The 15,111-nt window shown below is 38.2% G+C and overlaps 2 protein-coding genes across 39 annotated transcripts in view; one reads left to right on the top strand and one right to left on the bottom strand.

The window, feature by feature from the left end:
- MNS1 (meiosis specific nuclear structural 1) overlaps positions 1-12,134 on the top strand; it is a 132,683-nt gene extending 120,549 nt beyond the window's left edge. For all 8 annotated transcript variants that reach the window (XM_086321113.1, XM_086321119.1, XM_086321112.1 and 5 more), the window contains 3 exons: positions 1,367-1,624; positions 8,971-9,096; positions 10,453-12,134. In XM_086321113.1, coding sequence (XP_086177239.1) covers positions 1,367-1,624; positions 8,971-9,096; positions 10,453-10,542 — 474 coding nt within the window. In that variant the 3' untranslated portion in view covers positions 10,543-12,134. The remainder of the gene's footprint in view (positions 1-1,366; positions 1,625-8,970; positions 9,097-10,452) is intronic.
- TEX9 (testis expressed 9) overlaps positions 11,143-15,111 on the bottom strand; it is a 231,209-nt gene continuing 227,240 nt past the window's right edge. For 25 of the 31 annotated variants that reach the window (XR_015134598.1, XR_015134596.1, XR_015134589.1 and 22 more), the window contains 2 exons: positions 11,913-12,047; positions 11,143-11,344 (listed from right to left, as the gene is read on the bottom strand). Coding sequence is in view for 21 of the 31 variants with exons in the window: in XM_086321123.1 (XP_086177249.1) it covers positions 11,270-11,344; positions 11,913-12,047 (210 nt within the window). In the remaining 10 variants the exon portion in view is untranslated. Of the gene's footprint in view, positions 11,345-11,912; positions 12,048-13,186; positions 13,228-13,997; positions 14,025-15,111 lie in introns of those variants that run through there. The other 6 variants (XR_015134590.1, XR_015134593.1, XR_015134594.1 and 3 more) reach the window with 3 other exon arrangements.

Raw genomic sequence — 15,111 nt, 5'->3', positions numbered from 1 at the left:
GAAATGGCAACCCACTCCAGTATTAATCCCATGGACAGAGGAGCTTGGCAGGCTACATAAAGTCCATGGGGTTGAAAGAGTTGGACACAACCTAGCAACTACACAACCAACAACAACACTGTAATAGAGTATTTCATAAAGGAATCAGGATCTGGTGGGCCTCTGAGATATTGTTTTCTGAATTCTATTTTTGTTCTCCTGGATGTGTTACTGATGTGATGCCTGTTAATACAGGGATAAACTAGTTATTTGGGAAAAGCCTTTGGCAGCTTGTCAGGTCCCTAGCTATTTTGAATAGCTATTTGCATAATAATGAATACATTTTCTGTCTCAAAAAAAAACCCATTCCTACCCTTACTACATCCTACCCTGTTGTAAATTCATTTGTCTTGCTTTATTGCAGAGAGAAATGTAGTTAAAACTACATTTATCTCTTACCTAGAATTCTTCATATGAACTAGGTTATCTCCAATAGCCATCACCCTCACTTCAAGGTGTGAAGATGGAAGATGAGATAGTAGTCGGTCACCATAGACAGAGTTACCATGAGACTTGAGCAGTAGGATGAGAGCTTGGTTCCCTGGCCTTCCTGGAAGTTCTGTATGTCTCTGATGGCCTGTAGTAAATCCCTTATAGTTTGTTGTAATCTGTACCCTTGGCCACATGGGTGTTAAGGCAATATTTTGAAGATACTGGCCTACCTGGAACTTGTATTAGAATTGAGCAAAGTTGGTTAGATTAGCAAATGATTTAAAATTTACAACAGTCCTAATTCAGTAGATCAATGATAAAGCAAATATGGGTGATCCCTGTAAAATTTTTGGTTTTGAAATCTTTCATAATAATGTTGGGAAAATATAAACCTTGTAGGAAAGGACTTTTAACTGCTTCAAGTAAATTTGAATTTCTCTAAGCTTCTGATTCTCATTGCTAGATTATTGTTCTGAAAAATATTTATCAATGATTTGAACACAAGGTTCTAGAATGATTCATAGTTGGTACTATGGATTAAACTAAAATTATATAGTTGACAGATTTAATAAACTCACATATACAAATTTTTATACAGCTCTTTTCAAAGTTAATGTGTTAATTCTGAATACAGAAATAAGATGGTAAATATGTATTAGTTAAAATTTAAATAATCAGCAATCCAAAGGTAACATCTACTTTATTAGTTTTTAAAGGATGGGAAAAGTGTTACCTTGAAAAGGTTTAAGTTTTCAGTTTTATTTCTTATTGTAACATTAAGCTTAACCAAACTCTATCTGATCCTATCTTTATAAATCTACTGTAAAGAAACAATTACTGAATTAACTTTTACAGGTTAATTATTAAATTAACTTTTAGATGTACTGTTATTTAGGAAGAAGCAGAAAAGAAATTGAGAAAGCAAAAGGAGTTGAAGCAAGATTTTATGGACCAAATGGCCTTGAAGGAATTAATACTTCAGGCTGCAAAAGAGGAAGAGGAGACATTTAGAAAAGCCATGCTGGCGAAATTTGCTGAGGATGATCGAATAGAATTAATGAATGTGCAGAAGCAAAGAATGAAGCAACTAGAACACAAGAGGGCCGTGGAAAAACTTATAGAAGAGCGCCGCAACCAGTTCCTTGCAGACAAAGTAAGGAAAACTTTTTTAAAATTTTTCATTGAATAGCAACTGGCTAATTTATCCACTAAATAACTGAGAACTGTTTATGTGCCAGATGTTGGAAATCCATTCCCTAATCATATGATATATACATTTTCTGACTACTCATTAATTAATGAATTAGAACATATTTATTGATGCTTTCTATGTATTAGACATTGGTTGGTGTTGAGAACATAAATATGACTAACTCCATGTCATCTATGAGCTTTTAGTGTTGGTTAAGAAAAATACATTAAGATATGTCAAATGTATTGATGATAATCATATAGAATGGACATGTTGTATGGCAGAGAGGAGACTGATCATGAATGTCTTGGCTGCTGTTTTAAAGGTGGATTTTATTCAGGGGGGATCCACTGAAGAATTGAGCTGCATGATGAGATCTGCACTTGGATAGATGATTCAGGTAGCAGTGTTGCAGACAGACATGAGCGGAGTACGACTGGAGGTGGAAGATCAGTTGTTTTTGTTTAGTTGTTCCGTCATGTGCGACTCTTTGCGACCCCATAGGCTGCTGCATGCCAGGCTACCCTGTTTTTCACTGTCTCCTGGAGTTGGCTCAGACTCATGTCCATTGAGTCGATGATGCCATCCAACATCTCATCCTCTGTCGCCCTCTTCTGCCCTCAGTCTTTCCCAGCATCAGGGTCTTTTCCAGTGAGTTGATTCTTCACATCAGGTGGCCAAAGTTTGGAGCTTCAGCTTCAGCACCAGTCCTTCCAGTGAATATTCAGGGTTGATTTTCCTTTAGGATTGACTGGTTTGATCTCCTTGCTGTCCTAGGGATTCTCAAGAGTCTTCTCCAGCAACAGTTTGAAAGCATCAATTCTTTGGTGCTCAGCCTTCTTTATAGTCCAGTCCTCACATCTGTACATGACTACTGGAAAAATCCAGAGCTTTGAATATGCAGATCATTATCAGCAAAGCGATGAATCTACTTTTTAATATGCTGTCTAGGTTTGTCATAGCTTTTCTTCCAAGGAGCAAGCATCTTTTAAAATTTCATGGCTGCAAGTCGCTACAGTGATTTTGGAGCCTAAAAAAATAGTCTGTCACTGTTTCCATTGTTTCCCCATCTAATTGCCATGAAGTGATGGGACCAGATACTGAGATCTTTGTTTTTTGAATGTTGAGTTTTAAACCAGCTTTTCACTCTCCTCTTTCACTTTCATCAAGAGGCTCTTTAGTTCCTCTTCACTTTCTGCCATTAAGGTGGTGTCACCTACATATCTGAGGTTATGGATATTTCTCCTGGAAATCTTGATTCCAGCTTGTGCTTCATCCAGCCCAGCATTTACATGATGTACTCTGCACAGAAGTTAAATAAGCAGGGTGACAATATACAGCCTGATGTACTCCTTTCCCAATTTTGAACCAGTTCATTGTTTCATATCCAGTTCTGTTGCTTCTTGACCTGAATACAGATTTCTCAGGAGGCAGGTCAGGTGGTCTGGTATTCCCATCTCTTGAAGAATTTTCCACAGTTTGTGATGATGCACATAGTCAAAGGCTTTAACGTAGTCAGTGAAGCAGAAGTAGATGTTTTTCTGGAACTCTCTTGCTTTTCTATGATCCAGTGGATTCTGGCAATTTGATTTCTGGTTCCCCTGCCTTTTCTAAATCCACCTTGTACATCTGGAAGTTCCCGGTTCACATACTGTTGAAGCCTGGCTTGAAGGATTTTGAGCATTACCTTGCTATCATGTGAAAAGAGTGTGGTTGTGCAGTAGTTTGAACATTCTTTGAGTATCAGGATTGGAATGAAAACTGACCTTTTCCAGTTCTATGGCCACTGCTGAGTTTTCCAAATTTGCTGGCGTATTGAGTGCAGCACTTCCACAGCATCATCTTTCAGGATTTGAAATACCTCAACTGGAATTCCATTACCTCCACTAGCTTTGTTTGTAGTGATTTTTCCTAAGGCCCACCTGACTTTGCATTCCAGGATGTCTGGCTCTAGGTCAGTGATCACACCGTCATGGTTATCTGGGTCATGAAGATCTTTTTTGTACAGTTCTGTGTATTCTTGCCACCTCTTCTTAATATCTTCTGCTTCTGTTAGGTCCATACCATTTCTGTCCTTTATTGTGCCCATCTTTGCATGAAATGTTCCCTTGGTATCTCTGATTTTCTTGAAGAGATCTCTCTACTCTTTCCCATTCTGTTGTTTCCTCTATTTCTTTGCATTGTTCACTTAAGAAGACTTTATCTCTCCTTGCTAGTCTTTGGAACTCTGCCTTCAGATGGGTATATCTTTCCTTTTCTCCTTTGCCTTTCACTTCTTTTCTCAGCTATTGTAAGGCGTCCTTAGGTAACCATTTTGCCTTGTTGCATTTCCTTTTCTTGTGGATGGTTTTGGTCACCCACCACCTGTACAGTGTTACAAACCTCTGTCCATAGTTCTTCAGGAAGTGATTATAATTATCCCAGAGAGAGGTGATGAAAACCCTTGTGAATAGAGAAGGAATCCATCAGTGAAGTGGTAGGAAATTAAAACTGATGGGTCCCGATGACCAATTAGATCTGAAGAGTTGAGAGGATTCAGTTCAGTTCAGTTGCTCAGTTGTGTCCAACTCTTTGCGACCCCATGAATCACAGCACGCCAGGCCTCCCTGTCCATCACCAACTCCCGGAGTTCACTCAGACTCAACGTCCAGCGAGTTGGTGATGCCATCCAGCCATCTCATCCTCTGTAGTCCCCTTCTCCTCCTGCCCTCAGTCCCTCCCAGCATCAGAGTCTTTTCCAGTGAGTCAGCTCTTCGCATGAGGTGGCCAAAGTACTGGAGTTTCAGCTTTAGCATCATTCCTTCCGAAGAACACCCAGGACTGATCTCTTTTAGAATGGACTGGTTGGATCTCCTTACAGTCCAAGGGACTCTCAAGAGTCTTCTCCAACACCACAGTTCAAAAGCATCAATTCTTCAGCGCTCAGCCTTCTTCACAGTCCAACTCTCACATCCATACATGACCACTGGAAAAACCATAGCCTTGACTAGACGGACCTTTGTTGGCAAAGTAATGTCTCTGCTTTTCAATATGCTATCTAGGTTGGTCATAACTTTCCTTCCAAGGAGTAAGTGTCTTTTAATTACATGGCTGCAATCACCATCTGCAGTGATTTTGGAGCCCCAAAAAATAAAGTTTGACACCGTTTCCACTGTTTCCCCATCTATTTCCCATGAAGTGATGGGACCAGATGCCATGATCTTTGTTTTCTGAATGTTGAGCTTTAAGCCAACTTTTTCACTCTCCTCTTTCACTTTCATCAAGAGGCTTTTTAGTTCCTCTTCGCTTTCTGCCATAAGGGTGGTGTCATCTGCATATCTGAGGTTATTGATATTTCTCCTGGCAATCTTGATTCCAGCTTGTGCTTCATCCAGCCCAGCGTTTCTCATCTACGACTAATGAGTAACGCTGTCACACACTTCCATATTCAGTGAGTGAGTGGTGATGTATGTATGAAGATGTGTGAAGAAAAACAGATTTTGAGGGGGTAGATATATAATTCCATTTTGTCCACATAGATTTTTGAGGCCCAGGGGAAATTTTCTTAGTTGGAAATGTGTATTTAAGAGTTGGTGAGGAAAGTAGGTTTGGGACTTGGGCACATTGAAATGTCTATACTTCATCCATAAAACTGAACTACTACTTTAAGAAGCAAGTAAGATAATGTGTAAGTGCTTTGGAAAGATAAAGAGCTCTAAATATGAAAAGCACTGATAAAGCATGTGGTAAATATTTTTAAGTAGTAATAGAAGTGGAGTAACAATAACATTTATTGTTTTCTTATGTCATTCACTATTCTATATTTATTACAAGCAAATCAATAACTTTTAACTTTCAACTCTGTGATTTAGGTACTGTTACTACCCCCATTTTAAAGAACTGAATTTTGAGAGATGATATATGTTGCCCAAGGTGTCATAGCAAGTTAAATGGTAGAGCTGGGATTAATATATTATCATAATGATTTTCCTGAATGGTGGACAAAAAGAAACCCCAAAATACTCTTATAATCAGCAGATACTCATTAGCTAGCATTCTGCTGAGGGAACCAAAAAAATAAAGCTCATTCTGGTAGCTTTTAATCTAGCAGAAGAAAATAAGGTCTAGATACCCCAAAGACTTGATTATATATACTACTGTACTAAGAATATGTTTCTTAAATGTAAACATTTGTAGAATGTGATAGTGTGATATACTAATAGTGCAATACATATATGGCAGAACTATGAGATTCCCTGGTGGCTCAGATGGTAAAGCATCTGCCTGCAGCGCGGGAGACCCAGATTTAATCCCTGGGTCCGGAAGATCCCCTGGAGAAGGAAATGGCAAACCACTCCAGTACTCATGCCTGGAAAATTCCATGGGTGGAGAAGCCTGGTGGGCTACAATCCTTGGGGTCTCAAAGAGTCGGACACAACTGAGCAACTTCATTTATGTGGATTTATCTAGAAATACATAAAAAGTGAATAAAAGAAGACAGGAAGGCTATTCTTAGTTGGCAGCTTATGGAATTACTACATGGAGAAACATGAATGATAGGCTGAGGAGTTTGGCCATGATACAGTAGAAACTGGTTATTGTACTATGCTCTTTAACAAGAGGAGAAAGGGCACATGTACACAACGGAATATTACTCAGCTATTAAAACGAGCGCATTTGAATCAGTTCTAATGAGGTGGATGAAACTGGAGCCTATTATACAGAGTGAAGTAAGTCAGAAAGAAAAACACCAATATAGTATATTAATGCATATATATGGAATTTAGAAAGATGGTAACAACGACCCTATATGCAAGACAGCAAAAGAGACACAGACATAAAGAACAGACTCTTGGACTCTGTGGGAGAAGGTGAGAGTGAGATGATTTGAGAGACGAGCACTGAAACATGTATATTACCATATGTGAAACAGATGACCAGTGCAAGTTTAACACATGAAACAGGGCATTCAAAGCTGATGCATTGGGACAACTCAAACGGATGGGATGGGGAGGGAGGTGGAACGGGAGGTTCGGGATGGGGGACACATGTACACCTGTGGCTGATTCATGTCAACATATGGCAAAAACCACCACAATACTGTAATTAGCCTGCAATTAAAATAATTAATTAAAAAACAGGTGAAAAAAACAGGTGCCTTAAGAGTTGAAGTGATGATGGCCTGGAGTAGGTTGGCAGAGCAGTGGAAGGAGAAAGGGAAGAGTTTAGATATTTTTAAAGGAAGAATAGATGAGACTTGCGTGATTTTTTTTCTTGGACCATATAGGGTAGAGTGGAGGAAGGTATCAAAATAACTCTCAAGGTTTCAAAAAAGTTATCAAGACAGCTATAAAGGGAAGAAATATGAAAACATTACCTAAGCCATAGATACTTTTCTAAGAAATGTATATCTTAATTTTGAAAAAAATGTGTATGTTCCCAAAATGAAGCTGTGGGGTTAGTTTTATTGGTATCAGTGAGACTGGGTCACATTTCTGCCTTGGCCTAAGGAAAAGGATGGAGTTCATGTTCATAGAATCATGAATCCATTTCATTATACAATCCTGTAAGGCATGCTCTCTTTTTTTTTTAAGATTTCATAGATATTCCTAAATAGCTATCTGTCTACCTCTAATATAAAACCACAGTCAGACAAAATCTGAAACTCCCCAGGAGATACTTTCTACCACCAGAGCTATTCAGAATTTGCCCTCATAGACAAATTGGCTTCATATCTTGCTAAAATATTTACCCTAATTTACTATAAAAAGTTTTTTTATGGTAAATAGTTAATGTGGTCTACCTAAGAAGGAAAACCCAAATTAGAGACCATGCACACAAGTGGACAAAAATCTAACAATGAGCTTTCCTCACAGCAGTAGATAACTTGCTTACACCCCCATTAGAAGGAATAGATCAGTTAGGATGATGTTTGTCTACAAGTAGAGTCTCAAGGTAACAGTGGCTTAAGAGTTTACTATTCTCTCGCATGGAAGTCTAGAAACTGAGGCTTTATTCATAGTCTTCAGGAACCCTGTCTCCTTCTGGGTTTTGTTATGGCCCCTGTAGGGTATAGCCCTCATTTTCATGGTTTAAATTGGCTCTTCAACCTCTATAGCCATGTTTCAAGCAGCAGATGGAAGAAGTGCAGAAGGAACAAAAGATGTAAGACTGATTCCTGGAAACTGCCATACAACATTTGTTTATTTCCTTGGCAAAAACCTAGTCCTGTAGTGACCACATCTGACCCTTTAGCCTTAGAAATGCAGTCTAAAAAAAATTCAGATATAGTGATTCTATAGCAGATTCTGTTACCCCGTTTCATCTTAGAGATAAAATATTTAAGAGCAATTCTACCCTTTGATTCAGTAGCAACATGGGTGAAAGTATCTTCTCAATTAGCTGTTGGTGATACTTCTAATTCTGTAATACATCTCACATGATAGTAGACAGAGAAGCAATTCCAAGTTTAACTGGCATTGGATATGGGTGTGTCCTAGCATTCTTCTTTATTTTCATCCAATAATGAAATATTAGGTGATATAGAAGCAGCTTATCTCTGATTGTAACAGAAAAGACAGACATCCTGCTTTCTGGTTTATATGACTTAAACTGATTATTTCAAAGAAAAGTTGAAACATTAATACTATTTTAACTAATTATTGGCAGAAATTCATCATTATTTCAGTGGCCTGCCTTTAGCATCCTTTGCCATTTAAAAGTCTTATTTGGATGTATTTCTGTAAGAGTTCTTTTAAGCCCTAAAATGAGTTAAAGCTAGTCATCTCTTCCATATTTTCACAGCTCAGAAGTTTGGTGTGGTTATCAATCAGAACATTTCCCTGAGAAATACTGGTTCTTTTGCTGGAACATTTGCTGCTGCTCTTGTACCCTCACACAGGCTTTAAGAAACTTAATGCGTATGGCAGTACTTATCTTTTAGCTATCCTTGTTGTTTTATCCACCTTTTTTTTTTTTTTTTGTCTTATATTGTAAGCTCCCTTCAACACCTGGGGTCTGGTAAGCACTCAATAAATATTTGTTGAATTAATTGGGAAATCACTTCTTTGAACCTTTTTTCCTTGGTAATGAAGATGACTTGTCCTGAAAATATGTACTTGCCTCCCTAACATCAGTCATAACTATTTTCCTTATAACTTTAAAGGAAGAATGACAGTAATATATATATATATATATTCTATACATAATATAATAGAAGATATATAATCTATCAATTTTGTCTTAATTTACTGCAAGAATAGTTTCGTTTGCCACATTCTTAAAAGATTAATGTGTTTTATGAGAATAAGTTCTGTTTACATTTCTAGCAACATGAACTGGAGGAATGGCAGTGGCAGCAAAGACGACAAGGATGTATAAATGCAATTGTTGAAGAAGAAAGACTAAAACTTCTCAAAGAACATGCTACAAAACTACTAGGATATCTCCCTAAAGTGAGTGAGATTTAATTCATAGCCTCTAAGAGTTGGGGGAAGACAGGCGTTAGGATTTCAGAGGGCCTGGGTTTCACTCCGTTCTTGCTGTTACAAAGCAGCAATGTTAAGTGAGTCAGTAATTGAACATCTCCAAAATGAGAGAGTTGGTCTTGGCACTTTCTATTAAATTTGAGCTGGAATTTCTGTATTTAAATTTTAGAGGTTCTGTTCTCCAGTGTAAGAAGTTTAAAACTAAAGCAAATGTGATACGCTGGACACCAAAGCAGGTGATACACAGGTCAGCCTTGTAATCTGTAACGGTAGTAATAGATACAAGCTTGAACTGAGTCTGAGATCTGCTCTGTAACAGGGGGTTACATTATATAACTAGGTAACCCTTTATTTTAAAAATATTACTTCCAGAGAATACATATGAAAATTTGCTATCTGAAATACCTTATGACTATAAAAATAACAACTTGAGTTTCAGAGGCCACATAAACATATGAACTAAAGTAAATAATATTTCTACCCTTCAGATACAGAAATTATGCCATTTGATACTTTATTCTGTCAAAAGAATCAAGTGTATATTTTGTTTAGTGCAAAAGGAAGGAGAAAGAAATGAGAAATTATTACCTGTCCATAGGACCTGATAGTCTAATTGGTTAGAATGAATACAAAATGATATATTAATAACAAAAGCCGTATGGAATTGATAAATAAACTATAAATTCTGAGCATGTCTTAGGGTTTAGATATTTGTGTAGCAAAATAACTGTGGAAATGGGAGAACCTGATAACCTAAAATGATTTTATCCTTTAGATCCTCGTGGCTCCAAATGACCTAAATTAGTCTTTGGATTCTTTAGATAAGTAAATATTTAAGTTTAATTTTGTTTTAAAGGGATTAAGATTAGCTGACTTAACTTTACACCTGGATTCTTTCCTGAAAGATCGAAGTTAGCTGACTAGAGACAGAACTGATGCAAGAGCCAGTCCCATGCATAAATCTGGTGAAGCTCATTTCTTCCCTCATATACTGCAGGGCTGTTTCAAAACAAAAACAAGGGTAGGAGGGTACAGTGTGGATTAAATGGATTCCCGTTCAGTCCATCTGAGCAGTAGTACTTGTAGTAGTAAAGCAGAAGAGTCCAGATTCCTATGACGAGTTCTAACAGGACATCAGGTCAGTCTGAGAATATTCAGTATGTATGTACAGTAAGTCAAAATTACAGAAAAAAATTTTTTACTAATTAATTTCATTATATTAGAAATAACTTTATAAATTTCATGTCTGTATCTCTTAGTCTTGTGAACATTTATTGAAATATTCTGGCATTCAAAGTAACCCACAAAATATTTTTCTTGTAGGGAGTATTCAAAAATGAGGATGATATTGATATGCTTGGTGAAGAGTTTAGAAAAGCATATCAGAAAAGGAGTGAAATTTGTGAGAAGTGATACCGTCAAGGTTTGGTAAAACCTGGGTTCTTCTGTACGTTACCACTAGGTGTCACTGTGACTTTTGTTTTAGAGTTCAGTGAGTAGGACTCCTCCAGTGTCTCTGGATTTTCTAAAACATTTCTGTATCATTTATAAACAATTAGTTGTAAGAAAACATTTGTTTTCTGATAAAAATTAATACTTGTAACTGCAAGTTTTCTTTCAATCACTATTGTTTTTGTACTGATAAAATTGAAGATCTGAATTCTACACCACCCTCCATATATTGAGTTGGCCAAAAGTTTGGATTTTTCTGTTACACATGGATCCCTGTACCTATCAAAACAACCCAGGAGACTAAACTCTTCATACCACGTCTATGTTTGTGTCTAGGAACTTCACTTCCTTGATTTGGCTGGGGAAGACTCTTCCTATTATGAGAGGAGTAAAGTACAGTGAGGAATTTCAGAGTGCTTTATTACCTAATGCAGTTATCAATAAGAACATAGAAACAGTTTCTCTCAGGTAAACATCGTTTACAAACTAAAGCTAAGTCTCTAGAACATATTTTCTATGCATATGCAGCTGAAAGGGGCTAGAAGGTCATAAAAAAGAAAGTTCAATTTCTATTGCTTTATTTTATAAAACATTGCTAATAATTAGGTATCAATTTTATATCCCCAAACCTAAATTTACTTTAAGAGTATATCCACCACACACTAGAGGTTTAAAAGTAGATCACTTATTAATTTCCCCATTCAAGTGCCTTCATAAATTCCTCTTCAGTGAAAGACAGCATCTTGGCAGCTTCAATATGCATCTGTGTTTAAAGAAATCAATATTGTCTAAGAGTAGACCACAGAACAATAGGAAATTTGTGAAAGTGCATGTATAATTCTAATTACAGTAAACAGGTTTAAATAGTAATTTCATTCAGTGAGTAGCCACTAAAAACCCTGCCCACTGGTGGTATTGCACCAACCTGTTTAGAGAACAATTCCATGTTGTAATACCTAATCTTTGCAAAAGGTGACAGTAGCAAAAACATGAATTCACATCCTCTTAACCACAAGGCAAACCTGTGTGGTGACCACAATAAAAGTGGTTTGGAATCAGTTTCACTCCAAGATTTCAAGAGGCAAACTGATCCCTTTTTAAGATAATAGTTATTTTTTATATTTGGTATTTTCTTTAGTTAGGGAGTATCCATACTGTATGGAAAAAGAACTAGTAAACGTTTCTAATTTACTTGCATCAATGTATAGATAACATTTTGTGACTAAGCATGGCAATAAAAACTATACCTGAAGGAGAAATACTAAATGTCTTAGTAGAAAGAGCCAAATAATATCCACGATTTATTTTAACTTTGTTTAAGATAAACTCACCTTCTGCCTTTTTAAAACATCAATTAATTTTAACTGTTTCTTAAATCCTATCATTAATTCTCCTTTTTGTTTTTCTAGCTTCTTGTTTTCTGATTTTAATGCTTCGATTTTTTGGTGTTCTTCATTTGCTATATCCTGCAAAAGGAAAAAATCCCATGTATTCTTTACAGTATTTTAATGGAAAAATTATATCAACAATAAAAACTTAGGTTTAAGTTTCAACAATGCTCACGCTTCTACCATTTTAAAAAACATTTAAAAAATAACAACTTGGTTCTAATTCCAACAATGCCAAAGTAGCTTAGATTTGAAAGCAGAGATGTCATCAGTAGTAAGCAGAAACGAGGTGGTTATGATCCTTGAAAGCATACTGGTTGAGATCCACATTTAACTGGCTCCTGAAAGCATTTTTCATTTCATGGTTCACAAGGGATAAACCCAGAGCAAAAAGTAGCAGTCATACTGGGCTGAGGAAGGGACAGCAGTGCTGCCACGATGGTAGAAATTTCCAGGTAGGAAATCCCTCAAATCCTTTGCAGACACCTAAATAACATGACTCCTAGGAACCTATGAGAGACAGCTGAGATTTAAAGAGCTGAGCAAAGAATTCAGCCACTGCCTATGACAAGGAAGACCAAGTTTGCAATTGTGGTAAAAATCCACTGGATGAGCTCTGTAGCAACTTGGATAATGGAGAAAAAGGACCAGTGAACTTTAAAGACAAGTTAGTAGAAATCATTAAGCATAGGAAGGTCGTGTACTTGGAAAAAATGTTAAAGGACATCTTTCATGCAAAAGGGAAATGATACCAGAAGGAAATCTGAATCTACATACACACTTAAGTATCAGAAATAGTAACGTGGTAAATGTTAGTAGAGTTTTTATTTTAAAACTTGAGAGTAGCTAAGATTTTCCTGCCAAGATGGCAGAATACAAACATCCTGGGCTCACCTCCTTTCACAGGCACACCAAAATTACAACTATTAATGAGAAAGATCAGAATCTAACAGAAACTAAGGATATAAAAAAGGAACCATAGCAAGATGTAGAAGGAACATAGGTGCACTATTGTCAAGACCCATAGCCCCAGATAGAAACCCACAAGTAGGAGGATAATTACAGTTACACAGGTTCTCTGAGCAATGGGTCTAAGCCCCACATTGGGCTCCCTGGCCTGGGCAGTCTTGTACTGGGAAGACAAGCCCCTATGTTTGGCTTTGAAGACCAGTGGGGCTTACTTTCAGGGGACACAGGTGTGGGAAATAGACACTCACCTCCTAAAGGGCACATGTAAAACCTCACATCCTGCAGGACCCTAGGAAGAGGCAATAATTTTTGAAAGGAGCGGAGTCAGACCTACCTGCCGATCACCCAGGAGGCAACTGAAGTTCATCCTTGGGACACAGGCATTGGCAGAAGCCATTTGTGGAGCCTGCTCTATCATGTGGACACCGATGCTGGGAAGCATCACTTCAGAATCATCCTCTAGTGTACTAGCACTGGAACACGGCCCCACCCACCAGCCTGTCAGCCCCAGTACTGGGAAGCCTCAGGCCAAGCAAATTGCTGGGTCAGGACAAAGCCCCACCCATCACTGGCAGGCAGGCTACCTTAAGACCCTGAGCCTTCAGCCACCCTGGAACACAGCCCTGCCCCATAGGAGGGCACAGGCACTAGCTCTGTGATCCCCAGGGCCTTGCAGACAGAGACCCTGGGACCCAGCTCCACCCACCATCGGGCTGATACCAGCCCAGGACCCCTGCAGCCTGCTATGGCAGGATCCAGCCCAGCCACCAATACTCCCCTCCTGCGACCCCTGCCCCCTCACCCCCCATCCCCCCACACACCGCCAGACACTGGCCCTGCCCACCAGCAGGCTAATACCACCTCTGAGACACCTTGGGATCTGTGGCAAGATTCAACACACTTTCATGATTAAAAACAATTAAAACAAGGAAGAAAAGGATTCTACTTCAACACGATAAAAGCAATATATGACAAGCCCACAGCTAAAAACAGACTCAATGGTAAAAGACTGAAAGCTTTCCCTTTAGGATCAGACAGGACAAGGATGTTCACTTTTACCTACTCTGCAGGTTCCGGTCACAGCGGCTAGGGAATAAAAATAAAAGGCATGCAAATCAAAAAGTAGAAGGAAGATTCTCTCTCTTCACAGATGACATTATCTTGTATGTATTAGAAAACCCTACAAGTTCCACAAGGAAACTGTCAGTATAAATCAATTTGGCAAAGTTGCAAAATATAAAATCAACACATAAAAAAAAATCAGTTGTGTTTCTATATACTACTAATGAACATTCTTAAAGAAATTTTAAAAATTACAATATCATCAAAAAGAGTGAAGTACTGAAAAACATCTACTTCCGTTTCATTGACTATGCTAAAAGCCTCTGACTGTGTGGACCACAATGAACTGGAAAATTCAAGAGACCCTACCTGTCTCCTGAGAAACCTATGTGTGTGTCACGAAGCAACAGTTAGAACTGGACATGGAACAACTGACTGGTTCCAAATCAGGAAAGGAGTACATCAAGGCTGTATATTGTCACCCTGCTGATTTAACTTCTACACAAAGTACATCATACAAAATGCCAGGCTGGATGAATCACAAGCCAGAATCAAGACTGCTGGGAGAAATATCAACAACCTCTGATACGGAGATTATACTACTCAAATGGTGGAAAATGAAGAGGAACTAAAGAGCCTCTTGATGAGGGGGAAAGAGGAGAATTAAAAAGCTGGTTTGAAACTTAACATTCAAAAAACCAAGATCATAGCATCTGGTTCCATCACTTCATGGCAAATAGAAGAGGAAAAAGTGGAAGCAGTGATAGATTTTATTTTCTTGGGCTCCAAAATCACTGTGGACAGTTACTTTGTTCAGTGGCCAAGTGGTGTCCAACTGCAGCATGCCAGGCTCCTCTGTCTTGCAGTCTCCTAGAATTTGCTCAGATTCATGTCTGTTGAATCAGTGATGCCTTCTAACCATCTCATCCTCTGTTGTCCCCTTCTCCTTTTGCCTTCAGTCTTTCCCAGCATCAGGGTCTTTTCCAGTGAGTCAGCTTTTCGCATCAGGTGGCCAAAGTATTGGAGCTTCAGCATTAGTCCTTCCAATGAACATTCAGAGTTGATTTCCTTTAGGATTGACTGGTTTGATCTCCCTGCAGTCCAAGGGACT

The sequence above is a fragment of the Bos grunniens genome, chromosome 10 (assembly GCF_055505025.1).
Source record: "Bos grunniens cultivar Pamir isolate PY7600 chromosome 10, Bosgru_T2T1.0, whole genome shotgun sequence".
NCBI classification, from domain to species: Eukaryota; Metazoa; Chordata; class Mammalia; order Artiodactyla; family Bovidae; genus Bos; species Bos grunniens.
Note: the sequence above shows the minus strand (reverse complement) of the source record. Positions and strands in the feature narration are given on the sequence as shown.